The sequence below is a fragment of the Notamacropus eugenii genome, chromosome 4 (genome assembly GCF_028372415.1).
Source record: "Notamacropus eugenii isolate mMacEug1 chromosome 4, mMacEug1.pri_v2, whole genome shotgun sequence".
NCBI classification, from domain to species: domain Eukaryota; kingdom Metazoa; phylum Chordata; class Mammalia; order Diprotodontia; family Macropodidae; genus Notamacropus; species Notamacropus eugenii.
Window position 1 is genome coordinate 36,745,674 of NC_092875.1, and position 15,821 is coordinate 36,761,494.

The 15,821-nt window shown below is 50.2% G+C and overlaps 1 protein-coding gene across 5 annotated transcripts in view; it reads right to left on the minus strand.

Moving 5' to 3' along the window:
- The window catches only part of KDM2B (lysine demethylase 2B), a 133,070-nt gene that overhangs the window by 78,183 nt on the left and 39,066 nt on the right, over positions 1 to 15,821 (minus strand). For 3 of the 5 annotated variants that reach the window (XM_072600517.1, XM_072600516.1, XM_072600519.1), the window contains 2 exons: positions 7,493 to 7,586; positions 4,621 to 4,774 (listed from right to left, as the gene is read on the minus strand). In XM_072600517.1, the coding sequence (XP_072456618.1) occupies positions 4,621 to 4,774; positions 7,493 to 7,586 (248 nt within the window). Of the gene's footprint in view, positions 1 to 4,620; positions 4,775 to 7,492; positions 7,587 to 10,202; positions 10,599 to 11,316; positions 11,609 to 15,821 lie in introns of those variants that run through there. The other 2 variants (XM_072600521.1, XM_072600520.1) reach the window with 2 other exon arrangements.

The window sequence follows — 15,821 nt, forward strand, 5'->3', positions numbered from 1 at the left end:
CTGTGCTTTACAGACGAGGAAACTGAGGCGAGAAAGAGGAGGTTACTTGTTCAAGGTCTCAAAGGGTGGAAAGTAGCAGATTTGAGATTTGAACCCTGGCCTTTTGACCTCTGGAGTGTTTTTCACTGTATTGTACTCAAAAGTAGAAAGATGGAGGAGGAAAGAAGGAAGGAAGGAAGAAAGAAAGGAAAGAAGGAAGGAAGGAAAGAGGGATGGGAGGGAAGGAATAACGCTGAAAGAGCCTCTCCCCTCCCTCAGCCACAGCCTACAGAGCCCAGAGCAGCCTGCCCACCTCCATCCCTAGATGGTTCCAATCCCTGAGCCTGCTCTCCCCCAGCCCCCACCATCTGCTCCAAAGTCTAAATGTTGTTATCACTGGGATAAAACCCATAAGGTGACATGAATGACACTGAAGGTTTCCTGAACCATTTACAAAAAGCTTCCCCCTGTCCTGGCATCCCATTATATCCAGAAGTGCCAGGGAACAGGTGTTCTAACCCCAGAAGTCTGGTTACCCAATTCAGGAGGTTGGCCAATGCCTCCTACTTCCAGATTGGCACCATCATACATCTGGGGGCCAGAACCCCACAGCACCCCCAGGCAAGCCAAGCTGGGGGAGGGAGGATGGGGGAACAGATGTCCCACAGAAGCTGCTGGGAAGTAGGCAGGGATCCACTGCTGCAGCCTGGCACCCTAGGGCCAAGACAGAGGTGGGAGAAAAAGGATGAGGCCAGAGCATGAGGTCACCTTCCTCACACCCCATAAGGAAGCAGATTGATGGAGCAGAGAAGAAACTGCATGGCTGAGCCCCTGGGAGAAAGGCTCATGATCCAGTGGAAGGGTTCAAATCCGTACTCTGATGCTTACTACCAGCCTGACCTTGGGCAAGTCACCCCCTTGGGCTTCAGTGTGCTCATCTGTAAAATGAGGGAGTTGGACTAGGTAACTTCGAAATACTTCCTCGGTCTAGATGGATGGTCTTCAGGCAACAGATTTTTGCCCATTTTACAGATGTGAAAACTGGATCAATTAGAGAAAGAAACTGAATTGGCAAAAATAAAGGCTTTTTGGATGGATGGGTGGGTGGATGGATGGATGGATGGACAGATTAATGAAGAGATAAACTGCAAGGTCATGGAGGCAGCCAATGACTGAGCCAAAGTCAGAACCCAGGCCTTAAACACTGACCCCACATCAAGCACCTAGTACCCAATAAGAGCTTGGTACCCAAGAAGGGCTGATTCTCTTTAGTACTTTTTCTTATAAGAGATAAAATCACTGTCACATATTCAGTTTCATGTGCCCACATCTCTAAGAGGTGAGGTGGGCTGGGCTTCATTCACCCAATTTTCCAAATGGAGAAAGGGAGTGCCAGGGTGGTGAACTTCCTCCGATATCCACAGGGCATGTGTCAACCATCCCAGAGATCTACTTCCATGGCAGGGATAGACACAGGGCAGGATGCCAGGAGAATAAAATCATTACAGGTCTCCCCAAGACTCCAAGGCATCAGGTTCACTCCCTTACTACTGAGAAGAAATTCAGTGCTTTTCTGTCTCCCCTTATCTTGCAGCCTCTCCATGGGAAAAAAAAAAAATCAACAGCTCCTTGGGTCCCTGCCTATCTGGCCTCTGACCTGTTGCAAAACTCAAGCCAGTTTGCCCTGGTCCTGTCTTTCTCTGGCAGAGAAAACTGCCTCTCCCTGCTCCTCTAGCAACATCGTTTCTAACCTGGACATCGCTTATCACCCAAATACATACTGCCCCCCAGCCGCCCTACCTGTACCTTGACCCAAAGCAAGGAGGGTAGGGGGAGGAAGCATGCCCACTCTGTCTAATGACCAGAAAGAAGAAGAGTCAATATTTATTCTAACTCAGGAAAAGTGATGGAGCTGGAAGCTTGTCAGCCCTCCAGGCTATGGGATCACAGAATGTTGGAAGAATCCTGAAATCAGAAACCAACGGAGCTGGGAAGGAGCTTAGAACATGGAGTGTCAGAGCTGAGATGGGCCTTAGAACAGGGAATGTCAGAGCTCGGCAGGGCGTTAGAACACAACGCAGAGCTGGGAGAGCCCTTAGGACATCGAATGTCAGAGCTGGGAGAGTCCTTAGAACATCGTTAGGGTTAGGAAGAACCTTAGAGATCATTTAATCCAGCTTCCCCTGTTTTACCAGAGGACCCTCGAGGAGGGAGAAAATGCCATTTGCTCAAGGACAAGTATAAAAGCCAGGCTTTCTGGAACTGCCCTTTCACAGACATCTATTTTCAAATACTCAGAGAATATTGGCTCCAGAAGGACTTTTAGAATCTACCACCAGGGGACAACAGATGGATTAAAGTCCCCTACAGGGAGGTACCTTCTTTATGGCTTGGCCCCTATGCCCAGAAGCCCCTCCTCAACCCCTCAAAAACCTTCAAAAACCAGCCAGACCTCAGGACCAAGCTGGGTCACCACTCATCACTATTTAGCAAAGTAGTGATAGAGAGTAGGACTTTACTACTACACCATCTAACCCAATGCTATCAGCCTTCCCCGAAGGTCAGTTTGAGCCCCAGGCATCACCAACCCAGCCATCTAAATAACCACTTCCTTCCTGATGATTCACAGTTCAGACAAGCTGCCAGGTGACCCACAGTCAGCCTTGGGGACTGTTAGGAGTCTAACCCTCCATCTCTTAAACCACAGTCTCCAAACTGGAAAGGACCTTTGGAGGTCACTATCCCAGGCTTCTACCCTATGATCCCCTCAATATCATCCCAAGAGGTTAAACAATCTCCCTCTGATTAAATACCTCTAGTGACAGGGAGTTCACTGTCAACCAGAGCTGCTGGACAGTACTAATTAATAAGAGTTCTTCATGCTGAACTGAATTTTGCCTGGACAGAACTTCAAGGTCAAGCAGAGAAAGTGTATACCATCTCCTCCAAGTAGTGGTCCTTGAGGTCTAAGTGGTATGTGAGGTTTCAATGAATATTCAGACACATTATTTGAAGTTATACTAATGTAAAATATGGTGATTCTATAAAAATACTTGTTCCAGTCCGATGGAAGCATGCAGTATGAATCTGAATAATACAACCACTTCATGGGCTCATGATTCCCACCAAGAGTGGGGAACCTTAGGCCTCAAGGCCTGTAGGCTGCCCACCCAATTTACCCCAATCCAGACATAGCTATCATGTATGTATTTGGAGACCATCCTGGAACAGTAAGGTACTACCTGTGTGACTTTAGGAAGAGTCCAATCCTTTCTTCCATGAAGTGAAATAGATTCAAAACGTTAAAAATCCTAACTCTAAGACTTATTCTTGCCATCTTGGACCAGTCCCTGAACCCTGGACCCTAGGTCCCACCCCCTCTTCTGTAGAATTGGGGAGAGATTAGAGGATCTCTAAGATTTGATATTCCCACTGCTCTCCTGAGCCCCTCCTCTTGTCTCCCTTTGCCATGTCCTTAGGAGGTCCAAAAGTAGCCACCCACCCTCCCAGAATGGCAATGTAGGACCAGGGTGGGAAGGATGCTCCTTCTCCCAGGTCATTATTCACTAAGCCTGATGCTGAGGACACAGAGACAAACATAAGGCTCTAGTTCCTGCCCACAAACTGCTTACCTTCTAAAAGGAGAAGACAATAGGGCCATAGATAAAAATACTACAAGATGTATAGGAAAAAAAGAGACAAAGTAGTGACAGTAGTTCATAAAGAGCCAGCCTCAGAATTAGGAAGGCCTGAGGTCTGACTCTTACATAGACTGGCTGGGTGGCTTTGGTTCATGACATAGGGCTGCGCAATATTGAGAAGAAACTTCCACATTGGGAGTCCCCCATATCCAGGCAGGTCTTATCACATGAATTACTTATTGAGACATGTCTTTCCCATCCTATATTTGTACAGATGATATGATTAGATTTGTTTTTTTTAATGTTTCTTGTCACAGAAGGAAGCTGCCTCACACTGTCCTTCCACAATCCCCCTTATCTTTGCTCCCAGATGCCCCTGGGACAGCTCTTGACATTCATCAGACTGGGGGGTCCCAACCGCATGCCAGTCCACCTTGTGCACCATAGCATCTTCATGGGCTCTGACCAAGTAAGCACCATTTAGCCTTCTCTGACCCATTCATCTGATCAGAAATCAAGGGGTGGAAAGGACCAATCCTTTCTATTTTAACAAGGGGAAACTGAAGGAGTGGAGATGGGAAATATACACCCAGAGTCACATGGGTGCAAAGCTGGGGTTTGAACCATGGCCCCAATGCACCCCTATGGACTCCCATTTCCCAAGAGTCAGCAGCATCAGGAATTAAGAATAAAGGTGGGAAATAGGACCACTACCCCTGAAAAAAAAAAGACCCAGGTCCAATACATAGCCCTCCTGGACAAAAGGTAGCCCCAAAGGTATCCCTGGGGGACTGCAGGATATTAAGGGAAGTTCATCCAGAACCACCAAGAAGGTGAGTCTGAGAAAAAGCTGGACTGTTTCTCAGAGATTCATCTCCCTGGCACGTAACCGTGTAGAGACTTGGCCAATGAGCCAAGAGATCATTTCTAGGGATGGAGAGGAGCAGCACAGAGGCATCAACACGGCTCCCAAGAAGGCTGCCAGCCTGGGGACACTTACCAGAGGGGATAAAGAATGTGTAGCCCTGGGTCAGCTCAATTCTTTGGCATTGTTCGACTCGGTCTCCCAGGAAGATGTCACTCTGCTTTCCTGAGAGCACCCACTCTTCATAGAGTTCCAAATTGTGCAAGGTGGGGGGAATCAGCCAGAAGATCTGAGAAAAGAAACCAAGTCTGTCACAGTCACACCCAACCCAAAGCTGGGTCCTCAGATCCACCTTCCCAGGAGTGGACATGGATGAAGATTTCGATGGAGGAGATAGGACCTGCTTGGAAAGGAGTGACTCAAGCTAGGTGGCTGCCTGTAGCAGTAGCTGATTATGCTGGAAGACCTGGGTTCAAATCCCACTGTGGCACCAAGTCACTTTACTTTTATCTCAGTTTCCTCAGCTGTAAAATGAAGACTTCTATGATCCTGTGACCTATGCATGACACTACTATGAATTCTCCCATGAGACCTCTAATAGGGCCACACACAGCAGCTTCTGGCAGCTGGCACTGATGGTACCACAGATAGAGCACTGAACCTAAAGTCAGGAAGACCCAAGTTCAAGTCTAGCCTATGACACTTTCTGGAAGCATGAACCTGGGCAAGTCACTGGCTGCCTCAGTTTCCTCATCTATAAAACGGGGCTAATAACAGCACTTACCTCCCAGGGTTATTGTGAATATCACCAGATATAATATTTGTAAAGTGCCTGGCACACAGGAGGAGCTTAATAAATGCTTATTTTCTTCCTCCCAACTCTAAATCTGTAATCCTTAATAGAAGGGACAATTTGCTTTTGCCTTTGGATCCCTAGCACAGTGCCAGGCACATGGTAGGTGATTAAAAATGATTATTTGGGTGATCTCATCTGAGCCTGAAAACTATCCCAGCAGGCAAAGACCTTGGGGTTTATTATCTCCAGTTTATATATGAGGAACCTGAAGCTTGGAGAGGTGAAATGATTTACCCAATAATTGAGGTTCCAAGGCAGGATTTGAACCCAGGGCTCACCTGCTTCCAACTCCAGCCCTCTTTTTCACTACAGCAAACTGCCTCTCTAAGTCAACTGGGGCTCAGGCAGGTCTGAAATCCCAGGATTCCCTGTTCTCCATTCTGCCCAGAAATGAAGGGGCTCCCATCAGATCCCAATCCCACTGGTTCATCAGTGTTAAGTGGAGTGGGTGGGGGCATTCAGCTAAGCATGGGGGGAGCAAGGAAATTTCATAAGATATAAAAGTTAAAAATAAACTAAAATCAATCCCCAGCTTCTGTTTGATCAGTAGGAGGGAAAACATCTGGAAGAGAGAATGTAACAATATTGTGTGCAAAACACACACACTCACAAAGATAGACAACACCCATCCCCATGTCCATTCGGGCATGGGACCCAGCAGCCAAAGCAAACCTATAAAGATACGTCCACCTCAATGTAAAAAACAGAGACGGAAGCTTCCTCAGAGTCCTGTCCAACCCCTTCATTTTGTAAATGAAAACACAGAGCTTAGGAGTAAAGTGACTCACCCAAGGTCACACAAACCCCTAGCAGGTCATAACTTGAACCCAGATCTTCTGAATATAAATTTGGAGTGTTTTCCCTTAACCTCTGACCAAGTGACAACAGTAATGGAACGACAATAAGAAGAATGTAGAAAGCGCTTTAAATTTTATTAACACTCTGAGCCTCAATTTTCTCATCCATAAAATGGGGATAATAGTAGTATCTGGAGTCAGAAAGATCGGAGTTAAAATCTAACCAGAGATGCTTCCTAGCTATTGTGACCCTAGGCAAGTCACTTAACCTGCCTGCCTCAGTTTCCTCAACTGTAAAAGAGAAATAATAAGAGCATGTACCTCCCAGGATTCTTAGATAATAATTATAAAGTGCTTTGAGAATTTTGAAGCACCATATAAATTCTAGTCATTCACCCATTTTACAGAGGAGCAATCAGAGGTTCAGGAAAGTCAAGGTGCTTACCCAGGGTCACTTAGCTAGTATTACAGATAGGATTTGGGATCAGCACTCTATGACCACCTTCAAGCTGCCTCCGGAAACATCCTTTTCACCTTCTTCTTCCTTGCATAAAGTCTGCCTCCTCAAGGGTGTTATCTGGAAGTTATGACAAATGCCCCACAAAGTTTAGGGGTGTCTGTCCTGGGGCTCGAAGTGAAGCCAGAAGCAGGTTCAGATGAAGGCTAGAGTCCAACTCCTCAGTGTACAGATGACAAAACAGGACTAGAGAAATACAGTGACTTACCCAAGGTCACTAACTCAAGTGGCAACCTTTGAACTCAAATCTTCAGACTCAGAAGCCTGTAGCTATGCCCTTTCTAATACTACATGAACTCTGAGCTGTGGGATCCTGACTGAGTTCCCCAAACTTTCTGGTCTCTACCCATCAGCCCCAGGGACTGGGTCAAAGCTGAGGGGGAATAGTGGGGGGGCTCCCACAGGGCTGAGAAATAGTCTATAACCTGGGTGGAAGAGGGGAACACAGAGAGAAGGAAAGAACAAAAAGGGCCTGGTGAAATCATCTCATTCAGTCCCTTAATTTTTACAGATGGGGAAACTGAGCCACAGAGACTTGAAGCATCTTGTTCAAGGTCACAAAGTCTTCACAGGGTCATAGATTTAGAACTGGAAGGCCCGCTATGGACCATCTAGGTTAACCCCCTCATTTTACAGGTGAGGAAACTAAGGCCCCAAAAAAGGAGAAAGTGACTTGACCAAGCTGATATGACTGGCAGTGACTGTGATGGAGCCAGGGTTGGAAGCCAAGTCTCTGAGCTCTAAATCCAATGTCCTTTCCACTCCATCCCCCTCCAGATACAGGTTCAGGAGGGGACCCTGGCACAAGTCAAGAAAAATCTTCTCCCATTCACTCACCTTCTTGCCCCGGAAGACGTGGTACCATACAGACGTGCCTCCAAAATCGATATGGAAGTCCGTGAAACAGCCTTTGACGCTCATCAGACAGTATCTGCAGGCAGAAGAAAGAGAAAAGGACCCCTGAGAGCCTGTTTCATGGGGGAGCCAAGTTCATACCCTAAAACCACCCCCCCTTACTTGAAACACAGGGGAATTTGAGGGGGGGGGTGAATAAATATCCAGCTACCACTGGTGATCCCTTTCGGGGAAAACCCTGGGTATCGTGGCCATGGCCAGACTGTGATGACTTGCCCCTTCTAGATGGGGGAGAGTCTTGTTTTCCATGGACTCGTACCAAACCACAGGCTTTCTTGTATCATCAGCTCCCCACCTCCTACCTCCACTCCTAGCTCCTGCCCAGCCCATCTGCAGTTACAGGTGCATCTTTTTCCTCAGCTGGACTCTGGCTAGACTCTGTCTGGGCTTAGCAGACAGCTGCCTACTTGGCCTCTGCATCCCAAACACAAACTGACCCCTTGTTCATTCATTTATCCATCTACAGAATACCCACAGTGAATTGAGGAGGAGACAAGGTGCCTAAGCTGGCTTCCCTGTCCTCCAGAAGCTCCTAGTCTCCTCTGGGGAGGGACACAGGCCAAAAGCCAAGTGACAGTAGAAGAAAGTTCTTCTTGACAGTCTTTGGTGAGGGATAAATGAAGGTTGAGGGCTGGGGGGTCAAAAAAGGGTCCATAGAAGAGCTAGAAAGAATAGGTAAGAAATGCCTGGGTACGGAGAGACCCAAAGCATCGGATTTAGAGCCCAAGCTAGCTCTTCACTTTATGGATGAAGGCACCGAGGCCCATGCAGATAATAAAGTGACTTGACCACTGTAATTTGGAAAGCAAAAAGCAGAGGTGGGACTCTGAAGCTGGTCCTTTCCTCCTCTGACACCCCTGCCTCAAGGCTACCCCAGCAAAGCCTTCTAGGAGGGACAAATTGTCCCTGCTCCCCCTTTGCCCTGCTCAAACCACAACTACAAAGTGGGAAACGAAAAGGTTGCCCACCTGAAGGGCACACCCCCTTCCTTCCTGATCTGCCCTCCTGGATGGTGGGCGAGGGGGAAAAGGAAGAGGATCAAGCCTGAGAGAGCAGGAGCTGAGAGCTCCGTGGAGGGAGCCCAAGCTCCAGACCCCATGCATCCCCTCCCCAACTGAGGCACCACCTAGAACGATGCCTCCTCACTGCATGCACCCCGCTACATCACGGAGCCTGTGCACACACACGCTTACCCCACTGACCTCTTTTCCTCGTTCCACATTCCTGTTCCATGGTCTGGGGAAGGGGAGGGCTCAGGGTAAGGGGGAGAGGGCAGCAGCACCTTTGGACCAGACTTGGTCCAGAGAAAGGATGGGGAGGGGGCTGAAGCTCAAGAGAAAGCGGAAGCGGGGAGCTGTCTCTCTTTCCCTTCCTTGCTCCCCCTTCCCACCCCACGTTCAGGTACAGGAGCATTTGGCAGTATGCAAGCGGCGTGCCCCCCATCCCTCCACCCGATAGGCTAGAGGGAACCTTAACCATGTGTCTGCAAGAGGCTAGCAAATCACAGGGCCTTCCCGTACATCAGAGCCCGGCTGCCTAGCAACCCATCGGAGGGCTGGAGTTGACAGAACAGGGCGCACAGGCATTGCAAAGTCCTTTTCAGCTGGACAGCCTTGGCTGGGCTGAGTACCTTCTGCTGGGGCCCGATGGGCTATCCACCCCTGCCTTCTTCCCCTGCCCAGTTCTGCTCAGTTCAGTTCAGCCCAGCCCAGCCCAGCCTAGCCCTCGGAACTGGCTGCAGGCTCCATCTCAACCTAACTCTTCCTCCCTCCAAAGAGGGTAGGGGAAGGGGCAGCATTTTGGAAGCCCGAACCCACCACACCTCCAAAGACTAACTAGAGTCTTCAATGGGCATTTCAAAATATTAGTCCTGCCTGGCCCCATCCCCCTCAAATTCTCTCCTTAAAAAGCTTGGCTCGCTTCCTGTCGAACGGGAATCTTAGAGAAAAAATGCCTGAGAACCCCGTTTTGGGAGAGAGGACCCCTTTCAGATGACCATTACACACACACACACACACCCCCGCCCCGAACTTGTTTTCCTTGCTGAAAGCGGACTCAGGGGTCTAGAGACAGCAGGGAGTGAGTAGGGTAGTTCCCTCCTCTTTATAAATGATGGGCGCCGGCCAAACTTTGCCCCCCCGTGCCCACAAACAGGTCTACTTCTAGAAAACCTCTGAACTCCGGGGTATCCAATTCTCCTGAGTGCATTCCTGGTACCCAAGCCTTACGATCCCTGCAGCTGGCCTCCAGCAACTCAAACCCAAGTCAGTTGGGGAAAGGAGGTATAAACTTCTCGACCACGCTCCCTGGGGAGGGGGGATTCCCTCTTGGGAAGGCCTGGGACAGCCTCATCCCCGTGGGACTGCCATGCCTGGCACCGTTTGCAGCCCCGGAAAGACCAACGGCCCCGGGGCCCCAGGTCCCCCTGGAGCCTCTCCCCTCCTCCCCACTCCCAATCTGGACGTTCCAGCCATTGTAGCACTCGGGGCTATCAGAGGAGAGCTGCTTCAGTCGGAAGAAGGATGCTGGCGAAGCAGGGGTGCTGGGAAGGGTGGCCCCTGCCATCTCTGCTGTCCTCTCCTCCCCCCTCCCCGGGCTGCATGGCTCCGGTAAGCTACGCCTTTGCACTGACCTCTGCTGCTTCCTCTTCCAAAGCACACCGCAGTCACATGGGCCACGCACGGCTCTCTGCCACAGCCAACTAATCTCCCCCCCTCCCCAGCCTGGCCCCGGCCAGCCCCGGCCAGCGACTCCTCCCGCGCCCACCCGTGGGCACGGACAGAGCACATCCACACACACGTCTGTCTGTTTCTCCAGCCTCCAGCCTGGCTCCCCTGCTAAGCTTGGGCTTTTCCAGGGTGGGAGATGGGGACTACAATCCTCCTACAGGCACAGCCTGGGAATGGGGGTACAGAAAGACCCCCGCCCCCGCAACAAAACAAAAACAAAAAAACTAGGAAGCCCCAACCCGGACGCCTAGAGGGGGTCCTCCCCTACAATGGGCGGGGAGCTCGGTGGGTCGGGCACCTGAGGGCATACACTTTCCAGTCCCAGCTCAGGGTCCTCCCCCTGGAGGCAGGGAGCGCCCGAGTCCCTCCCCGCCCCCTTCCCCTCACCCCCAGCCCCGGGCGGGCGGCTTCACCCAGTCTTCCAACTTGAGAAAACTCCGCCTGCCCGCCTAGCTGGCGGCGGGGAGGACGGTGACTGTGGGCGTCCCCTGCAGAGGAGGTCCGGAGCCCCGACCGAGCTGGGGTGACCAGCAGGGAGGGCGTGCACACACATACACACAGGACACACATCGGGCTCTCCAACACCCCCTCCCCAACACACATACACACGCGCGCGCGCGCAGCTCCTGCCCACACAAAGCGGACACACACACACACACACACACACAAACACACACACACACACACAAACACACACACACACACACACTCGCGCGCGCGCACACACACACACACACACACACACACACACACTCGCGCGCGCGCACTCACACCCCTAGATCTGCGCACAGAGGCGGGCTAGCACAACCGCTCCCAGCCGCCTCCTCATCCTCCCGCTCTGGGGCACGAGCTGAAGACCAGCCCAGGCATACACACAACACGCGCGCGCACCCAGCGCTCCTGGGGGGGACCTGGGGGGGCACCGCGGTCCGCTGCACCCTCTCCAGCCCTGCCCAGCCTGGGCTGGCCCTGCCCGCGCCGCGCCGCGCCGCCCCCGCGGCCGCTCGCTGGGGTTACCCTGGCCTCCTCGGCCCCAGCTGCCAGGCCCAGGTGACCAGTGAGCCCAGGGGCGCCTGGTCTTCCGTCCCCGCTGGGCGGGCTTCCTTCCTTCCTCCCCGGAGCTGGGGGGCTAGCTGGCCACGCTCATCCCCGCGCTGAAACTGAACACCAGCGCCGAGCCTAAGCCCGGGCGGGAGGCGGGCGGGCGGGCGGGTGGCTGGCTGCAAGGGGGGGACGCGGCGGCGGCGGCGCCCAGCCCCAGCGAGCAGCAGGGGACGCCGCCGCCCACAGCTCCCCCGGCCTGGGAGGGGAGGGGACGCGAGGGGGGAGGGCCACTTTCACTCTCCCAGACCCCCTCCTCCGGCTTCTTCAGGAGAGAACCCCTCCTCTTCCAGCCCCTGTGCCCCGGGGGGTGAGCCCCGAGGCCCCACCAGAGTCCTGGTGGCTCTCTGCAAAAGTACATCCTTCTCCGAGGTTGGACGTGCCCGGGTGTCCCAGTCACAGAGTGGCATCTAATGGGGAAGAAGGATCGAGACACGCCTGAGGGAACATAGGGCAGGGTATCCTTGGAGGGGATGGAAATCTGAGGAGGGGACTGGCAGCCAGCCCTGGGTCCGAGAAGCCAGAGTTTCCAGGATCTAGGAAGCTGGAAGGGAGTTGCCTAGTCCCACCACCCTCATTTTACAGAGGAAGAAAAGGATACCGGCAACGACTAAGTAACTGCCCCAAGGTCAAGTGAAGGAGCAGAGATTTGAATTCAGGCGCTGTGACTCCCAAATTCATCCCTCTTCCCATCTCTCCATTCTAAGTGACCTTGACCCTTCCCTCTCAGAGGCCGAGTCTGGAAAGGAAAAGCCTCCCTGGGACCCTCCAAAAGTCCTCACCAGCTCCATTATTCTAGGAATCTTCCAGCATCGCCTTGAATTTCCCCAGGAGAGATGAGGGCCCTGGTTATTTCAAAAGTTGGAAAGAACCTCAGCGGTCATATAGTCCAAAACCCTTCATCTGGGGAAGGGGGGAGGCTTGAGGCCCAAGGAGCCCCAGTACTTTGCCGGGAGAGAGCCAGGCCACGATGACACAGGATTCTGCCCAGGTCTCCGGACTTGCGACAGTCTCTCCTTTCCCCTCTACCACAAGTGACCCCTAAATCACTAAGAATTCACTGGATACAAACCACCCCATGCCTTGACTTAGGAGAAACTGATATAAATTCCCTCCTGCTCCTTATGGGATTGAACCAAGATGAGGTCAGTGAGGACTGGCCATCACCAACTATCCAACTTCTTCCCTCATCTTGCAATTATTTTTTTCTTTATGAAAAAGAAAAGAGGCAAGAGAAAAGACCTGTACATTGAAAAGAAGTCCAACTAATTGATCTCTAAGGGTTATAATTCAAAAGTCTGTAAGTTAAGGGACAGAAGGAGGTAGATTTTAGCTCTGGAAATCTAAGTTCTAACAATTCTATCTATCCAGCAAGTGAACTAACTTTCTGTGGTATCATGATCACCTACTACGTGCCACAAATGGAAAGAATTGTAGACTTGGAAATCAGAAAACATGGATTTGAAAAAGTCCAAACTGAACACTATGGAATTAAAATGAGCAAGTTTAGTTCCAGAGAGAAAAGCTGAGAAAAATGTACCTCCCTCTCCTCTTTACAGAGGTGGGGGCCTATAGCTGTGAAATATTGTCATCCCCTGGCGAGGTACTAATTGATTTTGCTGAAATGTTTTCTTTTTCTGTCTTTGTTGTAAGAGATGGCTCACTCCTCTGAGGGGGAAAGGATAGGTTCCGAAATGAAGATTGGTATGGAAACAAAAAAGTCAATAAAAATAAGGAAAAAAATGTGAGTTGAGTCCTTATTCTACGTGCATTCCTCACCTTTGACCTCTTCTACCTCTTAGAATCCTAAAACAGCTCAGATGCTATGGAAAGGTGTTTTCTGACCCCATTGATGGCTGGGGAGGGGGAGATTGCCTCCACTCCTGTCTCCCATCTCAAATTATTACACCAGTATTTCTGCATGTACATCTATACTTCTTCCCCAAAAAATATGTAAAGTCCAGGATGGTAGGGGCTCTTTTGTCTACTTCCCCTAAATTATTAGCCCTGTGACCTTGGAAAAGTCCCTCCTTTTTTCTGGACCCCAGTTTTGTCATGTTAAATAACAGAGGTGAGCCAGATCATCTGTTCTCAAACGTTTTGATCTCAGAACCCCTTTACATTCTTAAAATTACTGAGGAGCCCCCAAAGTGGGTTATATCTAACAATATTTGTGTGTATTAGAAGTTATACTAAGAATCCTAAGAAGTCTTATTATTATTATGAAAATAGTTTCAACCTTGTAGACTGTCCCCCCAACCCAGGACTGCTGGCTTGAATATTCTCAAAAGGGTTTTTCCAGGTCTATAGCCTCCATCGCATCCTTTTCTCCCTAACCCTGTGATTTGAGACTCTCCCACTTATCCCAAGCCTGAATTTCTGGGAACTCCCTATTTCAAAGAAAAGTGTCAGAAAAGAAGGATCACGTAATCATAAAAGGGCCTCTAGGGACAGCTTGTTCATCCTCATTTTACAGGGGAGGAAACTGAGGCCCAGAGACAGGGAGGGAGGTCACAGTGATAGGGAGTAGAAAAGGATTTGAACTCTAGTTCCTTGAGGTTATTTTCCACTACTACTACCCCCCACCCACAATCCCCACCAATGGGGACTCTGAGTCCAAGGAGCCACAGAGATGAAGCAAGGACTTGTCTGCCACCATGGCAGCAAAGGAGACCCCTTCCCCTTGACCCCACATCTTCTCCTTAGCACCGCTAGAGGGCAGAGGGCCTAGCCCCTTTTCAGAGTGGATTCATGAGACAAACAATACTTCCTCATTCCCGTTCCCCATCTTCTGGCCTCCCCTCTACTTTCCAGCCTTTCAGGGACTCTGATTTACCAACGATAGACGGAGCACCAACCCTCTGCCAGATGGGCAATGGTCCATGCTTCTAACAACCTAGTCCTGTGACTTTCCACAAATCACTTCCTTTCTTGATGCCTCAATTTCTCCATCTGGAAAATGGGGACAATAATGCTTGCCCTTTCTACCCTCAAAAGGAAGTTCTTCTTTAGTGAGAAGTACAGAACACAATGGAGGAGATATCCCTTTGAAACTAGCAAGGAGATCCAGACAGTTATTCCTTGGGGAGGGGAGATGTCAGGTCCTGGAGGACAAGGGACCTCCTTCCCTTCTATAGGAGAGAGGGTTGGAAGGGACCAACTCACTCATTTTACAGATAAGGAAAACTAAGGCCCAGGAATGTGAAACCCAAGGTCACAAAGCCAGCAAGTTTCACCTCTAAATCCTAGCTTCTCCGTTTTCTTCAAGGCTCAGTTCAGATCCCATGTTTGGCAGGAGGCCCACCTCACTGAACCCCCTTCCTCTGGGATTACCTCCCATTTATTCATGTGGTATTTCATCTGTACATGGTTATTTGCATGCTGGCTCCCTCATAAGAAGGTGAGCTCCTTAAGGGTAAGGACCCTGTTTTTCCCTGAGACAGGTACTAACTACAGAATTTGGGGAGAGGAGAGTTGGAATGGACCTGTGATTTCATTAGATAAGAAAGTCCCAGGGAGAAAAGTCCCTCCACCAACCTGTTCTATAACTTACCTCTTTAAAGTTGGGAAGCAGCTAGGTGGCACAGTGGATGGAGTTCCAGCTCTGGAGTCAGGAGGACCTGAGTTCAAATCCAGCCTCAGATACATACTAGCTGTGTGACCTTGGGCAAGTTGCTTAACTCTGATTGCCTCCAAAAACAAAGTTACCTGGGAGGATTGATTGCCCAGGGTAACTCGGACAGAACATGTCAGAGGTAGGACCCAGGTACTGCTGAGCGCAGGCTGGTCCTTTATAGTACATTACCTCAACAGTGCCTATAGTAATAGAGTGGTGATTGAGAATCAGTATGGAGTAGTCAATGAATTGTTTTGAGTTACAGTCCAAAAATCCCATGTTCAAACCTCAACTCAATGTACTTATTAATTATGGGATTGAAGGCATATCACCAAACCTCAATCTGGTCCTCTGTAAAATGGGGATCATTATACCAACACCCCCAATCTCACAGGATTATACAGAAGAAGGCATTTTATATTCTAGCAGTTACAAATAAACAGTCTGGGTCAAGGCAGAATTCAAATCCAAGTCTCTCCTGACTCAAGACCAGCACTAAGAACCTCCTAGGATAGTGAGGGAAGTACTATCATGACTCACCTAATCCCAAGAGGGATAAATGCCAGGTAATAAGCCTCGCCTCTAGTTCCTGGCTTTCCTCAAGACTCAGCTGAAATGTCATCTTCTCTGAGAGGCCTTTCCCCCCCTTATCCCAGTCCCATCCTTCTGGGATTACTCAATTATAAAGGGAGGGCCTGTGGAATCTGTGCACTTGATAAAAATCGCACCAAGCTGTTACATCCTCCAGAGATGAGCAGGACCCTGGACAGGTCATTTAACCAATCAGTGCACTAGACAGCTGCAT